The 19,784-nt window shown below is 39.4% G+C and overlaps 1 protein-coding gene across 1 annotated transcript in view; it reads left to right on the top strand.

Annotated features, from left to right (window-relative positions):
- Positions 1-19,784, top strand: part of tax1bp1b (Tax1 (human T-cell leukemia virus type I) binding protein 1b) — a 43,721-nt gene that overhangs the window by 17,851 nt on the left and 6,086 nt on the right. Inside the window, exons 7-11 of the mRNA XM_048610957.1 lie at positions 2,314-2,559; positions 7,124-7,279; positions 10,942-11,053; positions 12,026-12,144; positions 16,693-16,815. Coding sequence (XP_048466914.1) covers positions 2,314-2,559; positions 7,124-7,279; positions 10,942-11,053; positions 12,026-12,144; positions 16,693-16,815 — 756 coding nt within the window. The remainder of the gene's footprint in view (positions 1-2,313; positions 2,560-7,123; positions 7,280-10,941; positions 11,054-12,025; positions 12,145-16,692; positions 16,816-19,784) is intronic.

The raw sequence follows: 19,784 nt of genomic DNA, 5'->3' as shown, positions 1-19,784 counted from the left end.
GCAGCATCTGTGGAGGGAAAGCAAAGTTAATGTTGAGTCTAATGAGCCTGCTTCAGAACTGATGGTAGCTATGAAAAGATGGTACTTGTGCTGAAGAAAGAGGTTGGTGGGGGTGTGGAAAGAGTGAGAGGATAGGTTGAAATGGAACCTAGAGAGAGAACAGCAGTTAGGGGGACAAAGGGATAGGTGACAATATGCTCAGGAGAAAGAAAAGCTGATAATGGGTACTATAAGTGAAAATGGATTGGCTGTGCTGAAAGCAGCCCATGTCATGACAGGGCCTGGGTATGGGGATCAGTAAAAGACATGGAAGAAGCTATTCAAATTCTGAAATTATTGAACTTGATCTTGAGTTCTGAAGACTGCAGGATCCTCAAGCAGGAAATGAGATATTGTTCTTCCATCTTGTGCTGAGCCTTGCTGGAGCACTGCAGCAAGCCCAAAACAGAATGTTGGCCCGTGAACATGGTTGTGTGTCGAAATGCCAGGTAACTGAAAGTGCGGTGTTGCTCTTGTGGACAGAACGTAGGTGTTCCGCATAGCAGTTGCCCAGTCTGCGTTTTGTCTCTGTGATGTACAGACCACATTGTGAGCAGCAAATTCAGTAGACTAGATTGAGTGGAGTGCGGATAAATTGCCGCTTCACCTGGAGGAAGGATGTCGAATTGCTTGGGGAAATGTCGTGCGATTTGAGGAGAAGTGGACCAAGGTGCCTCAAAGGGAACGGTCCCTGCAGAAGGCTGATTAGGGAGGTGATAGCATTATGTGTCTGGTGGTGGCATCCGGCTAGAGGTGATGGAAATTGTGGCTTATCATCTTTTGCATGTGAAAGCTGATAAGGTCTGCCCGTCCTCACTTTCCACCCTATCGGTGTTGTGTTAGGGAAGAAGAGATGGAGTAATGGCAGAAGTATGGGAGATTGGCCAGACACGGCTGAGGGCCCTGTCAACCATAGTGGTAGGGAAGCCTCAATTGACAAAAGATCTGACATTTCTGAGGACCCCCTGTGACATTTTGCATCATCAGAACAGATGCAAGGGAGGCGGAGGAACTGGGAGAATGGAGTGGAGTCTTTACAGGAGCAGAGTGTGAAGATGTATAGTCCAGGGAACTGTGGGTGTCGATAGGCTGGCCACTGATATCCACTACAAACCTATCTCCAGAAGTGGAAACAGATGTTGAGGAAGGGAAGGGAGGAATCAGAGATGGACCAGATGAAGGTGAGAGCAGGGTGGAAATTGGCAGCAAACTTGACAAGTTTTTCCAATTCCAAAGTGACACTGATGTCATCAATATACCAGAGAAAGACTTTTGGGGAGGGACCCAAGTTAGACTGGAACAAGGGGTGTTCCACATACTGTAAGCACAGGAGAGAAATAGATGTTGAGTGGAGGGGCTGCTTTCATTCTCTTCCATTTTATTTATGAGAGTGATTTTCCTCTGGTTGCACCTGTGAGTGGATTTTTGAGGTTGACTTGGCAATTTTGGCAATCAAATATAAGCTCTAATCATTTGCATCTGAGGTTTCAATTTCTACTGGCAATGTGGTGCACAAAATGAGAAACAGACAATAAATTTATTCCATCATTCTATTCATTAATCCAGGAAATTGATTTTTGAAAGCAAATGAAATCTTTGAGCAAATAGATAGGGAAGGTGGAAACGGCTTGCGAATAAGGAATTTTTGCCTTGTCACCTGGTCTGGTGGAGTATGCTGGAGGGCCAATGATGAATGACAGTATAACAAGGAAGACTTTGAATGGAACAGGGAGGAATTGGTGTAGTTATTGGGGTGAGAGTGGCTTTTAAAATGGGAATGGATAGTCCAAATGCAAAGTCACAGATGGTGTGATTGGGGCTGGGGTAGAAGTGAAAAGTTCGAAGTGCATATAAGAAGTGATAACTCAAATGTAACAAGAAAGATATTATAAGTTAAAGTAAAGGGTTGACCTTTCTGGCTACCTTATTACTAACATTTATTTTCAGTTAACTAGGTTTGTTTTTGTAGGTAGACTGGCCATCTCAGAAAAAAGTCCTGTTTATTTGCAGTGTTGTACACCATTTTCGGTGTACTGGACAGTAGTTGTGATTTGCCTTCATATGTTTTTACATCTGTATTTCTCAGATCATCTAACTTCTCAAGAACCTTGCAAGTTCCTTTGGCGTCGTGAAAAGTGCATTATTGTATATGTGCGTGTTGGCTGATCCTTTTCTTTTGACTTGCCGTCACAATTTTGAATCTTTTGGTTTGTTCTGATGACCAAAAGAATAGCGATAAAATGTTTTCTTATTGTCAACTGTTGTGATTTTCAGGATGAAGTATCAGTTCTTCGTGAACGTTTGCGTAGAGCTGAGGAGCACGTACAAGCGAGTGATCAGAAAATTGCATTGATAGCTCAGGAGCTCGCTGATGCTTCCAATACACGTGACAAGACCATGGGTGATCTACATAATGCACGAATAAAAATTGATTTGCTAAAAGATGAACTTGCTGAAACTGAAAAGAAATATAAGGCAGAGATGCAAATGCTAAAAACTGCATTATCAAAAAAAGAAAAGGTACGTGTTATATCAGTTGCTTACTTCTTCTGTTTTGGATATTAACATTGTTGCATGGGGAAATTTTCTCTTCTCCAGCTATCCTGTTTATTAATTAAGCTCATTATGCACCAAATTAAATTGGATTTTGCTGCTGCACCAGTATTTTGCCACTCTCAGAACAGCTGCTTGCTATTTGTCTTTCTGTGGCAGATAATTTACTCTGGGACAAGTAGAAGGCTCCATGATCCAAAGAGCGGGTTTTCAGCAGGAAAGGCTACACCTGTGGTTTAAAGCGATGCACCTGTGTCAGGCATTGAGGAGCTTTAATGTCTTTGCCCTGATAGAATACAAATCTAAATGCATGTCTCCGAGGATGCTGGGTGCCAGGATATCAGCTCTCAATAACCAAGGCTTGTGTTCTCGCGGGTTCACTATGCTTGGGTTGGGAGCAGGGCCACTATGCTTGTTTGTGGGTGCGGCTGCATGTCCAGGCCAGGAGTAGCACCGGGGCTGGAGATCTCTGCCTAGGCAGTGGCGTGTGTAGAATTGAACTTGTAGCTCACCCATACCTAAATAATCTCCCCTTCCATTTCTGGAACATATTTTCTGCCATTCTTTTGATTCCAGTTTATCTTGGACAGATACATTCAGGTTACAATGAAATTCGCTGTCCTCCGTTCAATTCCTGTTAGTTGAGATTGCTCCTTGTCCTTTCAACACATCAAACCTGTATGTAATGACACAGTGGTTACAGCACACTATCAGTTCCTCAAAGGATATCTGATCCACTTCATTCCTGAAAACCAGATCCAACAATGCCTTTTCCCTCATTGGGGTCTGGAAATAAGTTGATCAAGCAGATTCTTTTGAAACCAGTTGATAAGTTCATCCCCTTCTTTCCCCTTGACATTATTATTATCTAAGTTTATAATACCAAGAAATCCAATTCAGAAGGAATTCTTTGACCTACAAGTGATCTAAAAACATAGAACTTCCAACCAGTCTCACGTGGAACATGGAGACTGGAATGAACTGATTTGAGCTGGTTTGTCTATTCCTGTTTCGCACCTTTTGTAATATTAAAATAATTGAACTCTTGATCACCACTACTCCAAAGATTTTGCATGTTTCGTCCAAATTTGCTTCAGGTTTTTTTCTTTTTAAATGCACTCAATAGTGTAATGGCACCTCTGTTTATCTCTAACAAAATAAGTTTCAGTACTTGCTCATTGTAGATGGTGGAATTTGAATTCAACAGAAATCTGGAATTAAAAGTCTAATGATGACTCTTATCTGGTCTGGCCGACATGTGACTCCAGGCGTAGAGATGTGGTTGACTCTTAACTGCCCTTTGTGTACTTTGGCTAGGCCAACCTTTATTGCCTATGATGCCCACATCCTGAATAAATTAAAATAAAACATGAGTATCTTGCATTTGGCCAATAAACAGCTGACTCATCCCAGCAACCTGCTTTAGCCAATTAAGTTTTTATTATATTTATTTGTTGGTTTTATGTCAATTTGATTTAAATTGCCTTTTAGTTTTGGAAAAGTTGGTTCTCATAGCCTATTTTATTGTTGGATATATTCTCAGTTGCATATGCTGATTTGCATCACACACGTTATTTCAGGTGTAAATGTTTTTTAGAACATGACTATCCCTCCTATAGGCAATCCCACATCTGCTACAATCAAAACTTTTTTGTTCCTCAACGTTGAGTTAAATATCTGTCTTAAAATCTGTTCTATTCATCAGTTTCATTTCACGCCTTGTCTCATGAATATAAAAATGTTTTCTTCAGTTGTGGTTGATCACCAACTTGAAAAATTTCATGCATATCAATGTGCATCGAGTCATTCCCTTCAATCTCATTGCTTCATTTAACCATACCCCTTGCCTTGTATTTACAGTGTCCTTTTATTTCCCCTCTGTGACTGACTGTGAATGATTTGTGCTTAGCAAAGGGCTGCACTTTATCCCCTTAAGCTCCTACTTCAATCAGTTTTGAGCTTGGCAATATACTGAGCTCCTCGCCTATCGTCATCTCCTTTGTGACCAGTTCTTTGGTCAGCAGTTCTACCTTGCCCTTTAACCAGTCCCCTGTCTGCCTGTCTGGACCTGGATCGTGAGTCCTACCTTCATGTAGGGCATATGAAACATTTCTTGTTCCACTCTTACTTGGGTTCTGTCTTTCATCTATATTTCTGGTACATTGTTAATTGTTGTTCTTATTCTGAACTTGTTTCCAATTTTTGTCATTCCGTCACCTTCCCTGCATTTTCCTTGAACTCTTTCTTTCCCTTTACCAACTTCAGTCTCTATTCCTGGAATATTCACTGAGTATTCGCTGTATCCATTAACTTCACAATCGCCTTAGCTTCACTTTCTCACATCATACTTTCTGTGAGAACTCCATTCTGTTCTTCAACTTTCTCTGTCAGGATGATGCTCATGATCAATGTATTCCTTTTTGCAGAAATAAGCTGCAGTTCCCCTACTGTAATTGCCGGGGTCCTGGACACCATCCATCCTATTTCCCACACTTCAGCTTTAACCCATTTGCTTCCTTCTCATGATAATAAGATTCCCTTTCCATCTCACCAGACTCTCTACTCAACAGATAATCCGCTGGCATTTTTGTCACTTCCAGTGAGATGCTACCACCAAGCACATCTTCCTCTTCTCTTTTCAGAATTCCAAAGTCAGCCTCCTTTTACAATTGTCAACCACCGAACATCCTCAACACCCGTTCTCCTTCCTATAACCTTTTTCCATTCAAGTGTAAATGATGTCATAACAGCCTTTTTACCTGCACTCTTCTTGTTATTCAAAATGCTTCCACATGATGCAGTGGTTTGTGTCTTTTCATATACAATATTTACAAGCGATGTGTTGTCTCCTGTACAATAAGGATACCAAACAGATTGGGTGATCACTTTGCATTCCCCTAAGCTTCTGGTTTCCTGTCATATTAATTCCTGAAGAAGGGTCTAGGCCCGAAACGTCAGCCTTCCTGCTCCTCTGATGCTGCTTGGCCTGTTGTGTTCATCCAGCTCTACACCTTGTTATCTCTATATTAATTCCCCACTCTTTTTTTTTCGTGTTCAATTTTGCCTTTGAGTTTCTCGTCTTTGCTTTTGGATGGTAATAGATGTATTGTATGTTTCTTTACTTATCTCGTTACCGCTCCCTTTTGTTCTGTAGTGCCAACTCTTTTATCATTTAATCACTCCCATTTTCACCCTGTAGCTGATCTTCCCTGTTATTCATATTTCCACTGTCTTCCTTGTTACTTAGCTAAAAACCAAAGTATTTTTCATTTTTTTTCACAACTAAGGAAAAATTGCCTAACTAATTGCTGCCTTCTGGCTCTCCAGATCTTGTCCCTAATCTACAAGGCATAGTTAATAAGTGTTATGTAATACTGTTCACTTGACTTGGCAAGTGCAGCTCCAGCAACATTCAAGACAACCATCAAAAACAATTAGTCTGCTTGATTGGCATCACATTCACCACCTTCAACATTCATTCATTCTGTCATCAATGTAGAGTGCCATTTGTGTACAACTGTAACTCACCACAACACCTTCAGCACCCCAAATCTGTGAACTCCACCACCTAGAACAGCAAGGGCAGCAGATTCATAGGAGCACCAGCAATTGCAATTTCCTTCCCAAGCCACACACCATCCTGACTTGGAATTCTACATCATTCCTTCTCTGCTGCTGGATCAAAATTCTGGACTTCACTTCCACACTGTAGTATACTCAGACTCCATAACTGTTGTGGTTGAAGAAAGCATCTCACCAGCATCCTCTCGAGGGCAGTTATGGGCAATACAGGCAATAATAGGAAGCTGGGTAGTAGTGCTGGCCTAATCAGTGAACAATAAGAGACAAAGGTCATTGAGCTGAAACATTCACTCTTTTCTTCACCGATGCTTTCTAATCCATTGAGTATTTCCAACATTTTTTGTTTTTATTTCAGGTTTTCAGGACCAATAGTAGGTTGATGTTGTGTATATTATTATAACTTCCCAAGAATACCAATGAGAACTGAATATTGTGATCCTTGCATATAGTTCCAGGTGTTCATTTCCAATCTTCTGAATTAAGAGTAATTCAAAGTTAGACACAAAGCTAGATATAAATTAAGTTGTTTTACTTCATAAAAAGTCAGTGTAGAGTATAATTGCCTGTTCAGATTCTGAAAATGAATAGCAGATACCCGGTTGTCTCAAATTTGGTGATCTCACAAAGGTCCCAATTTCCCCTGATCTAGTACCTCCAGTGTGTGACTGTTACATCAGCCAATGATTTTCTTGAAATAACTTGAACCTAAAAACAGCCTAATATAATTCATGTTGGCATTCTTTCTATAGAAATCGGAAGCTAACTACCAAATTAGAGCAATGTTGTATGCAAATTAATTGCAAATTTAATTTAAACTTTCCTTAATTCAAAGAGGCACCATTATGAAGTTCTTGAAGACAAAAGAGGTACAGACACGCCTCAGCTGCAGAATAATGTATGATAACGTCATAACTGTAAATTTCTTTATCATTTGGCAAATTGATGCTAGGGTTCTTCAGTGGCTGACAATACAGTGGAACAAGAGCTGCATAAAGAAGTTGAAGATTTAAAGCTAAGGTTGCAGATGGCTGCAGAACATTACAAAGAAAAATACAAGGACTGCCAAAAACTGCAAAAGCAAGTTGTTAAATTGACAGAGCAGTTGGTGAGTACAATATTTATTTTAGACTACTGGGTAATGCAATAACTTGGAATGATAAAACAACAAAAAAAATTAGACTTCAATCATGAGCATTTTCCCTAATTTTTTTGGTTTCTCAGTACTGTATCTGAAGTGTTAATTAAATATTGGGAGGTTCAGGCATTTCAGATTTGTTGTAGAAGTGTTAGATCAAAGTAATACGAAATATCATTCTGTTATGACCAATGTTGGAGGAGTACGCAGTCTTTCTGTAGTTCCATCTAACTACTGATCCCAGCACAAATTTAAATGGTTTGCCGGTTACTGATATGACCAGTTATGTATTTAATCTCTATTAGGTTCAGAATAAAAAGATCCATCAACCAGGTTTCTTTAATAAATAACAAAGTTATCGATTTATTTTATTGAAAAAACTTTTTCTGCAAATAGCTAAAGCTGAAATATGAAAGAATGAGTGCTTTCGTTTGTAAATATTTAACAAATACACAGGAGAAATGAAACTTTGTCTGCGGGGATTGACATTGATAAAACATTTTGCCAATGATTGTTTATTCTTTAAGGAAAGAAAGGATAAGGTAAGATGGCTTCTGGTTAGTGCCCTGGCACATGCACACAAGTGCCACTTAACAGAGGTAATTATCACTGGGAGTTTTGGATGCCGTTTTACTCAGGAATTGTCAAAACAACTCTGCCAGAGGCTTGTGAAGAGAACAATGAAATACTGCTTTCGCCCTCTCTTTTGCCCATCAGCAGAATTGTGGTCAACCATAATTTGCAGTCTGAGAATTTTAAACTGGTTTTATTGAGTAGCTTCTCTCTCGGGTTGTACCCCCAAATGAATTCCATTCAATGTCCAAACAAACTGGAACTCTTGGCTGCTATGAATCCAGGTCAGAAATCAGACAACACCAGGTTATGGTCCAACAGGTTTATTTGAAGACACAAGCTTTCGGAGCCTTACTCCATCTCTGAAAGCTTGTGTTAGACTATAACCTGGTGTCATGTGATTTCTGACCTTGTCCACTCCAGCCCAACACCAGCACCTCGATGCCATGAATCCAGGCAAGTGATTTTCAGTAAGCAATTTTCAGTTAGCTAAGGCCACGTAACTTTCAATAAACTTGCGCAACAGGTTAAATGTCTACTCCCACCAAAGTCTTCAAAAAAAATTGTCCAAAGTAATATTAGTAATCTCTTTATAAGCAGTCCACCTATCTTCCAGACTTTCAAAGAAACTAATGTTTTCAAACCTTTAAACGTGAAAATGCTTCATGTGTAATTTTTCTTTGAATATTTATCAATTATATGCACTGTTGTCGCTGTCTGCTGGAAAAAATGAGCCTTGCTTATGAAGTACCAGTTGCATAGTGGCACACAGATTCAAATCAGTGACTGGGATCTTCTGGTTTCTGGACTGTCAGAGAATTGACATGCCGTAAAAGGTGCTTGTCAGGGCCCCTTAGACATTCTAGCTCACTAGCTACCTGGGAAGTTTGTACTTCTGAAGGGTACTAACCCAGTATGTGGAACCCTCCAAAACAGTCTAAAAGTCTGAGTTAGATTTCAGAGGGTTCTCATTTTAGTTAATGGACACTTACGCTGAAAAATTTAAAAGGATTAAAACTAGTTCTGCCAATTACTCTCATCACCCCTGATATCCCCCTCTCCCACTAACTAACACCTATCCCCTTATTCATCTAGCATTCAATCCTCTCACCCAAATGGCACCTAACCCAATCTCACCCACTCACCCCACCCTCACAGACTTGCCTTCTCTCCATAACCTTTCAAAGAGGCTTTAGACTTTAAAATTTTGTTTACTACCAGGAATATGGACGATATGGAAGAATCATTGGGCCTTCTCTATAAGAATTCCTGCAGTTGAAGACTTCTGCAGGATCCTCCATCACAAGATGGACCTGAAACTGAGCAGGAAAGGAAATGTGCAACATTTTGTCTGATGTAGGTCAGAAATAGGGATTCCCAGTCATATCAGAAGATATAGGTCCTAATGTTTATCATTTTATCCTGTTATGTTACATGTATTCATTCTTTGCTCTGTTGCCCTCTATGCAGTCCATATAACAATAACAAAGCTTGTTCACAAAATTTTAAAAATGACAATTAAATGACCATAGGTTTAAATTTAGACATTTAAGATATTTACTCATTATTTATGGACAACCAGTTGTAAATTTTGTTGCTAACACCTATTATGTGACCAGCAGGGAAGTGGTGATTAGATAGTTCCACATTTGCCTCCCATCCGCGATTCCCTCTGTGCCCATTCTGTCTAATGTTCAATCATCTACCCCACTCATTGCGCATCAAAATTCACTGCTTAGCACTTTATTCAGGTTCATGTTAAACATGAAACATCAAAACTGCTGGATATTCTGTCAGGTACATTTAGTACCTAATTTGTGCAGCAGCTGCAGTGGGAATGTGACAGTTGCCTCTGTCGTGGCTCAGTAGTATCACTAATCAGACTATTGTTGGTTCAAGCTCCACAAGAAAGATCTGAGCGCACAAATCCAAGCTGATATTCCTCTGTCAAAGGTGCCAACCTTTCAATGCAGTATTAAACCACTTTTAGCTGGATGTGAAAAGTATTAATGCACTACTTTGATGTAAAGCAGGAGAGTTCTTCCTGGTTCCTCGGCGGCTATCTACCCCTCAACCAATTTGATAAACTGTCTGATTGCTATCACCTTGCTGTTATGGGGCTTTGTTGTGTGCAAATTGATTTCTGCCTTGTTTACTATATTACAGAATTAGCAGTACTTCACAAGTACTTCATTAGTTGAAAAGCCCTTTGGAACACTCCAAGGCCGTGAAAAGCATTGTATAAATGAAAGTTGTGATATTCTCTGCACTCCTGACATGCAGAGGAAAAATTCAGTCATCATGACTCTGTGCTTCCTTGGTGAAGGTGTCTTTTGTTTGATTGTGGTGAGGATTGGGCCTGGTTGTAAGTAAATGCTCAGTCATGAATAATGGGCATTTGGATGAGGTAGTGCAGGCTGCCCAATACTCATTAAACCACCCCAGCCAAGAGTCCAAGAACAGAAAAGTTTACCTTGGCGGGGGGAAAGGGAAGGCTATTTCCTCAATTTAAGTTGTGTTGTTCAGAATAGAACATTCTCCTGATTCCTGTGAAAATTTCACATGATAGGAAAAGATGGACAGCCTTTGAGAGCTCAAGGAAAGCTTCATGTTTTCCATGGAGCAAGAAGTTATTGAGGAAGGTGTGAAGAGAGATTTAACAGTATGTGGCTGTGCATATGTTATTATTTGAAGTTGTCCAGCAGAATGAAACAGACAGTAAAACCACAGCAGCATGAGGAGAAAATGAGATTTTTGCAGACATTGAAGGCCTGAGATTATTGGGGAGATTGAAAACATTATGGCGATAATAATCAGTTTTCATATTTTGCTAAAGTATGGGATTCTATTGAAATCTGCCTGTCTTCTATTTTTGTACATGACTCTCAAGGATGAAACAGGACACTTTGCAGGTTTTTGAAATTGGGAAAGTGTTGTCACATCACACGGTTACTTAGCCTCTGTGCATTTTATTTTTGCTTTTGTAAGACATCTGAATATTATTACTTTGTTCAAGGAAAGTTATAGAGAAATCTAATGATACATCATCACATTAATAGGAAGAGAAGAAAAATGAAACAGTCTTGAAGAAGCAGAAACTAGCTGATAATGGGACAAACACTGAATCGCCTCCAGTGGCAGCAGCTGACTTTTTTCAAGATTCCTCTTCAGGTACCAGGGCACTTGTTCAGCTCCAGCTTTATAGATAAGCCAGCACTGTACAATTTCCTGAAGTATTCTTCAGTCTTATATTTTGTGCATTTCTTGTAAGCTTTTCATCAGCTTCCAATCTCAATTGAAATATATACCACTTTGCAGTGAATAAGTACACAGGCAAACCAAGTAACTACTCAATGATAGTTAAGCAAGGATTTCTCCACCTGCTCGTACTGCATGTGCATCTTCATTTATTCTTGAGTAGAGATTGCTGTTCTCAATTTTTTATTTAATTTACTTCTGTGGAACACATTTTTTGAAGTGTCTTTATACCCAAAGAGAATTATCAGCAAAACAACTCCACCATTAGCAACAGAGATTTACAAACTGTTTTTGTGTTGGAACAGTTCAAATACTCCTTATTTCCCAGCTGATACTTGGTTTTATTCCAGGTCCTGTTTGTCATGATAGTGTGTTGCTGACAATGGTGGAATTAATGTGGTAGGCACAGAACAGTCATGTAATTTCAGCTGACAAGTGAAATTGTTCCTACATGTTAATGTCTCATTTGGTGTTACCTTTATAAGCTATAAACCTTTTTGAAGTTATATATGGCTTCTAAAAGGAAGTGATAAGCACCAGAACGGATGATAATTACAGGGCTTCAGGAAATTGGTGAAGGAGTGCAACTCCATAAATTGATCTAGGTATAGCTAAAATACTTGCCACAAAATGCACATTCTCAGGAAAAAAAACAGTTTTGTATTTTCTTCTGAATTTTTTTTCCTGCTGCTGAATTAACTGCATATTTTAATTACCGGCTTAGAGCCCAAATTTGAACATGTCCAATTGTTCCAGCATTGACTGTCATCAAATCAACAAAACAGCTCTTAAAAGATTAAATTGCTTGTCTGGGAAAATAAAAAGTTAAAACTTGATCATCTAACTATCACTGGTATAGTCAATATCTTGCTGCTTTCTCTCTAGCCGTGCCAACTCCATTCGACCATACATTTGATCTCTTGGTGCAGACGCAAATAAGTAAAATGAACAAAGAAATAATGGAAAAAAATGAGAAGTACAAAAAGTGCAAGCAGATGTTGGCCGTAAGTATAACAGTCACTGGAGTAATACCTTGCTGCGTCCAAGTTGAATGAAATGAAAAGATTACTTAATCATAAATGACGCTGTAAAGAGTATCATTGGAAGTCAGTGAGAAGGACATCTTGCTTACCTTATTTTCTAGATTATGTATTATATTCATGGTGCTTTCTTTGATCAGGATGTGTGGTCACTGTCTAATTGTTAAATATTAAACAGAATCTCTGGTAATTCAGAATATGTTTTATCAGGGCACCTTTTTTTCACTTGGGATATTTAATTGGTTAAGGTTCCAACTTATGAAGCAATCTAAAAACGTTGTATGCTATCTATAATAGATTGAAGTATGTCTACACAGATGCTCTGTTTTTATTATGTTGCTAGCAAATTATCTATAGCTCGCACTAAGACAGAAAATGTTTCCTTTGTCAAAACAAGAATATGATTAAAATATACTTTCTCATTCTCAATGTGACAATATTGGCATTTATTATCCATTCTTAGTTGCTGTTGTTTTGATCCATTATTAGCTGCTGTAGTGATAATAGCGAAAATGTTTCAACATCTCTTTGATCTAAGGTTTTCCAGAATTTTTGTCATCCTAACAAATAAGGAATAAAAATACATGTCTAAGTGAAGAGAAAGATCTGGGTTTTCACATTAAGCACTGCAAATGAGAGTCAAGCCATTTCCTAACATTTGAAATCCTAGCCTCTCACCTTTGTCCATATTGCCATATTTGAAGTGTCTGGAAATGTGAATTGGCAGGACTCAGGTTACTTGATTCCAAAGGCACTATTGAAGCACGGGTGCCAAGACTGGCTAGTTAGGGGCCTGCTTTGCTCCCTGCGGGGCAAATGGCCAATATAATTGTTACATCCTAATCTTATTCAAAGTCCTTTGTAATCTTTTGCCTATGATGACTTCAGAAAACAGTCTTCATTGAACATTGCAACATTGTGACTATCTAGTAACAATCAAATTAACAACAATTAATAAATCAATAATAGAAAAGGATCCTCATAATGGTAGTGATCACAACTGGAATTTCAAAGTCAGTTTGAGGGAAAGCATCTCAGGTTGGAAACCGGTGTCCTTGGCTTAAATAATAGTTTTCAAGAAAGAGTTGTCTAAGGTAGACTGGAAAAGTTGACCAAGGGAAAAGTCAGTGAATAAGCGGTGGCAGATATTGAAACAGATATTTGATTGCGTGCAGAAGAAAATGATTCCAGTCCAGAAAAACAATTCGGTCCATCAAGAAAGTAGATCGGCTCAAAGAACGGGCAAAACTTGGCAAATGAAGTTTAATGTTGAAAGGTGTGAAGTCATGCGCTTTGGAAAGAATCAAAAAGCAGACTATGATTTAATGGGAGAGACACTCCAAAATGCAGCACAGAGGGATCTGGGTGTTTTTGTGCAGGGAATACTAATAGTTAACATGCACACATAGCAAGTAATTACGGCAAATGGAATTTTGGCCTTTAGTGCAAGTGGTTTGGAGTCTCAAATTGGTCTTATTTCAGCTTTATGAAGTGTTAGTAGAGTACTGTGTACAGTTTGGGCCGCCTATTTAAGAAAGAATAAACTGGCATTGGAGGCAGTTCAAAAGAGATTCAGGCTGATTTCTGGGGTGAAGGGGTTATCCTGATAAAAAAAACTCTGAAACAGTTTAGGCCGTTATTCATTAGAATTTAGAAGAATGAAGACTGATCTTTATTGAAGTGTACAAGATTCTGAGGGCCCCTGACAGGATAGATATTGAGAAGATTTTTCCACTAGTTGGGGTATTTTGAACTAAGGGTGAAAGTTATAGAATGAAGAGAAACTCATTTAAAACTGAGATGTGAAAGAAATTATTTACCCCACAGGATGATGGAGGTTAGATCACTGAAATTAATTAAGAGGAGGTAGATAGATTTTTAAAAACTTGGAGCAGAGAGCTGTGAGGGGCTGACATAGAAGAGGAGTTCACACATGGGGCAGATCAGCCAAGATACTATAGAATGGAGGGGCAGGCTTAAGAAGTGGAATCCTCATAATGCTCATCTTTCTTACGGCCTGCATTTTCACTTAAATCTTTTGTGGCCTATCATCGGTTTTGTACACTGAAGACTTTTTGTCCGTTGGGCAGTACTATGATCCCCCATCTACCATGTCTGCAATCCACCTGTATTTCTTTAAAGTCATCAAAAACAAGGATGTCCTATTGCTCCTCCCGAACCTTGTCTGATTCCTAGCTGTCCAGTTGATGCTTGGCGCCTAAGTCTGACACTTCTGTCACTGAGCTTCCACCTTGCAATCACTATCCTTTTTTAAATGTAAGAAATGTTATTTTTAGGTTATTAACTAAACAGCAATTCTATGAATGCTAGCAACTGGGACCATGTGGAGTTGAAGGTGAGGTCTCCTTATTAAGAAGCAATTCCAGATTCTACTTGATGTTCAACTGAAATGCTGCTAACAAATGAAAATTTCATAACCACAATACCTTTAGGGAATTGGAATTGATATTGCAGTGATTTAAGATGCTGTATTTTCATTTTTTTTTTTCTCCGAATCGTCCACTCTGCTGTCTGAATGGAAATTCCGTGAAACTAATTTAGACAATCTCAAGCCCTGTTTCTGGTGATCTCCGCTTAAAATTGCACATTGAACATGAGTTCCCGATTTCGTTCACAGATGTCTTAGGAGTGACTTCTATGGAGGAGGATTGCAGCAGAGATTATTGGATGGGCAAGCTTAATTCAATGTCAAAGCTCTCCTCTGTCAGACTGAAAAGCTTAGCTCTGACATTAGATAGTTTTTGGGTAACCATTCGGATTTTTCACAGAATACAGAATAATCTTGTATCAACTTTTATACCGCCTTTCCCTGTTATTTCATAGGGTTAATATTTAAGAACAGCTCTCCAATCATTTGCAAAATACTGACTGAAGAGGGTACTGTAACACATTGTGTAGCCTAGTGTGGGTGATTCTTAAATTACAATACTTTCAAAAGTAAGCATTTCAGTCAGTAGTTAGCACTGTAATTTTTTCTTGTGTTCAGCTCTTTGAAATAGTTATGCTAACTGAAATTTTAATTTTGATTGAAATTGCAGCAAATTATCAAAAGTTTTGCCTCCCTTTTCCATACATTGACCACTCTTAACAAACTTGAACTTGGGTAAGTGGAGTTTTGGAAGAAGGGAACCATTAGTTTCTCACTTTATTTCCTAAATTCCTCCTGGTTTCTTTCCATTTCTGAAGATATGTGCTTTTACTTGCTGAGATTCAATGGATGCCTATCTGTTTTTCTCATGCCTGTTCCAAATAACTACCGTGAATCAGGTTACTAAGTCTCAAAATAAAATGCTGTTAAGTATTGGCCAAATATTGCAAGACCAATTTCTGTCCTAAGTTAATAACTGTTGATATTTTATAGCAAAGATGGTTGTGTAACAGTCGAACATTAAAGGTCTGGTCAGCTAAAAATCCCTCCTCTGCCCCACATCCCCTCACTTCCCTCTGTGCTATCATGCTGAAGCCAACTGTAGCTACATACAGATCAGGGACAATAAGATTGGTTGATGCATTTATCCCTAAGTCTTCTATTCTGAAAAATGTCCAGAAGTTTACATCCCAGTAAATACTGTTCATAACACTGTTGGTACTGTTGTAGAATTTCAAAGGATTGGATGACATTATTAATTGGTATAACTTTATGTAAAAATATGCAAAAATCTCAAGGGGTAAACTTTGAGGATTTCCCTGATCTCCAACCAAAATTTACATTGGATGATTAAGAGAACCGTGGAGTAGATTTTTTTTTTATTCTCCCTATTCATGTCTAGAAGTTTGGTTCAGATAATCTGTATGGCTTCCACATGTTTGATTTTGGTGTTGAAATCTAAAGAGATGTATCTACATGGTTGATGTAAATTGCCAAATGAGATATGATTACCACTGGTGTTCCTGCTGTAAACGTTTATTCCATTATGGTCATGATATGTGTCAGCTTGGGATTGGATGACATGTATCAAAGACTTGACTTTGAAGCAGCAGGACTTTATTTATGGGTTCACAGACATGGGCAGGGATGTGACAAAGAGTGCTCTTTCTACATTTCCTATGCCTTATGTGATTGTATCCATTAAACGTGAATGTTTGATGCAGTCAGCTTAGATTTAACGTTAACTGGTTGAATGAGATCCTGACTTCTGTGATTGGATGGCTGTGGGGTGGCACCTGGCTGAATTTAGTTATTTTTCTAATCTAAAAACAGAAATATCTATCTCAGTAATCAAGCAGTATCATAGGATGTTTGTCATGAACAGTTAAAGTAACTACTCAGCTACGTAGTTTTTAGAGAGACATTCTGTGTTAAGAGTATTTCGGTCCCTTTCCCTGATGAGAGAAAATCTGTTCCACTTTGGAATAATAGAATTGTGTAAACATATTGTAAATTGGTTATGACAGTTCATTATCCTGAAATAACTGTTTTAACCAGAACTCCAAATGGGAGATGAATGTACTTTCCTTTGACAATGTTTTTTGCCTGTTGTCTTTCTTCAGGAAGAGAACGAAAGAAGCCAGGCTTTTGCTGAAGAACTGGTTTACATCCAGCAAAAATTAAAGCAGCAGTTAAAAATAAACAGTGACCTTAAACAAGAAGCTGCAGAGGACATTCAGTATAAGGTAAAAACCATTCAGTAGTATTCAAAGCAGAATAATAATGGGTTACTATTAAAGATCTAAATTGTGCACAAGTTGAGTGGATTGATTGTGACAAGATTTTTTTATTGACACAGGCAAAGGGAAAAGTTGTATTGATTAATATTAGTTGTGCCTTGAATTTAAAACTCAATCAACAGCAGCTTATTGTTTAGGCACATCTATATTCTGGCATTCTGAATCGCTGTATTCTAGGAGGAGTCTCTCCTCTTCTTTGTTTAGGTGTGACTTTTATTGAAACCTCTCCTATTTAGGTGATCAGAAACATTTGTTCTTAAATTCTTCTGCATCTCTTGGGCTAGCACCCAGCAGTGCATAACACTGATGTTCAATTTGTTACTATTCAGAGTGATTGCCCTCATCGTTTGTACAATAAATAGTTCTAAATTAGCTGAACACATTTATTGCTTTCTTTTGCATAGGTTTGCTGGTTTTCCTTCTGTATTATATCTGAGTTGACATTATAAAAATATAAATTTGAATTATTTCTTCTTACGCCGTGTGACGTCGACAAAGTTAATATGTGAATATTCCTAATATGTATGTACTGTAATGCCATGTCTCGTTGAACTTCAAATAATACTCTGTAGTTCATACTAAGATTTTGACTTTTTTCAAACTGGTTTGTGTTTAGAGAGAAGATTTAATGCTGTACAACTGACGTGGTCAAAAATCACATAACACCAGGTTATAGTCCAACAGGTTTATTTGAAAACACTAGCTGTCACAGTGTTGCTCCTTCCTCAGGTGTAGTGAGAGAGGAAATACCAAGACACAGAATTTACAAGTAAAAGATCAAAGGATCATACAACTGATGTGAATGTATTGAATAAACCTAAAATGCCTGGCTGACTTCCTGTTAAATCTCTAATCAGTTACAAAGGAGATGCTGGATTTGATTGAGTAAAATGCAAATCCCAGAATTTCTTTCAAGTCACTGCCCCGAGGTAACTAAAGGTTTAATCAGTGTATGCAAGAGGTGACCTCTCAGATCAGACAATGCATTTTAGGTTTTGAAAAAAACAAAAGATCTGCAGAGACTAAATCAGGAACAAAAGCAGAAGTTGCTGGAAAAGCTTAGCAGGTCTGGCAGCATCTGTGAAGAAAAGATATGTTCAGATGAGGCCAACTTCGATAAGGGAGCCTTTAAAATGTCCACCTTCTTCCTCAACCAAGGATTCCTCAGAGCCGTTTCAGCAGGGCCCTCAACCAGATCGGACACATCTCCCACACTTCCGCTTTCACCCCTTTTCTTCCCTCCCACAACAGTGATAGGATTCCCCTTGTCCTTACCTACAATTCCACAGCATCCACATCCAGAAGAGCATCAGACACCATTTCTGCCACCTCCAGAAAGATGCCACCACCAGACACATTCCCCTCCCCTCCCTTGTCCACCTTCCAGAGGCATCATTCCTGCCGGGACACTCTAGTCCACTCTTCCTTCACTCCTAATACCCCTACCGCATCTTCCCCTGCAACCAGCAAAGGTGTAACACCTGCCATTTACCTCCTCCCTCCCCAGTATCCAAGGGCCCAAACATACCTTCCAGGTGAAGCAACACTATGAATCTAGTCTCTCATTCGCTGCTCACAGTGTGGTCTCCTCTACATTGGGAAAATGAAGCATAGACTGGGTGACCGCTTCGCAGAACATCTATGTTCTGCTCGCACAAAAGACCCTGAGCTTCCAGATGCCTGCCACTTTAACACACCACCCTGTTCCCTGGCCAACATCTCTGTCTCAGGCTTGCTGCAGTGTTCCAGTGAAGCTCGGTGCAAGCTGGAAGAACAATGCCTGATTTTTCACTTGGGGACCCTGCAGCCCTCCGGACTCTATATAGAGTTCAATAATTTTAGGGCCTAAACTCTCCCATGTCCTAGCCCCCTACCCCACACATCAGGCCTTGTTATCACATAGTCTTCCACTACACTCTACCTAATGTTGATCATTAACAGTCCCCATTAACAGCTATTCACCCTCCTAGTCAAATCGTTATCAACTCCTTTGTCTATCCAACTGCTCTTCTCTCTGTTTGGCCTCTATCCCCACCTATCGTTTACTTCCCACCCCCTCCTCCTCCTCCTCCTCCTCCCTATTTTCTGCATATAAACCGACATTTTCCTAGTTATCATCAGTTCTGAGGAAGGATCACCGGACCTGAAACATTAACTCAGATGTTTTCTTCACAGATGCTGCCAGATCTGCTGAGCTTTTCCAGTATCTCTTTTTGAATGTATTTTAGGTGTGAGGCCTTGGTTAGAATCCATCTGTGTTTTAACCTGAAGTCAGACTAGTTTTATTTCCAAAGAGGAATTTATAAAATGCCCCATTGACTGACTGTGTCTACAAATTGTGTGCTTTTTGAACAAAATAGAATGTATCTGCAAATGCTAATTCACCCCATAGATTTATAGTGCGTGTGAGTGTGCGTGCATGCGTGTGCATATTTGTGTATGTGTACCCAGGGCATGGTATATTGGCGAAACAACATAGACGCCACGACAACAAATGAATGGACACTGCAAAACAATCACTGGACAGGGATATTCCCTCCCATTGGGGGAACAGTTCAGTAGTCAAGGGCATTCGGCCTCAGATCTTAAGGTAAACGTCCTCCAAGCGGACTTCAGGATGCACAACGATGTAGAGTTGCTGAGCAGAGGCTGATAGCCGAGTTTGGTACCGATGAGGACATCCTCAACTGTGATCTTGGGTTCATGTCGCACTACAGGTGACCCCACCACACTATACTCTTTATCTCGCGCTCTTGCACTCTCACACTCATACACACGCGCACTCTCACACTCATACACACGCGCGCTCTCACACTCATACACACGCCCGCGTTCTCTCACAAGCACACGCCCGCGTGCGTGCTCTCTTCTCACTCTCACTCTCACTCTCACTCTCACTCTCACTCTCACTCTCA

Source organism: Rhincodon typus, chromosome 2, assembly GCF_021869965.1.
Source record: "Rhincodon typus isolate 14 chromosome 2, sRhiTyp1.1, whole genome shotgun sequence".
Lineage (NCBI taxonomy): Eukaryota > Metazoa > Chordata > Chondrichthyes > Orectolobiformes > Rhincodontidae > Rhincodon > Rhincodon typus.
Note: the sequence above shows the minus strand (reverse complement) of the source record. Positions and strands in the feature narration are given on the sequence as shown.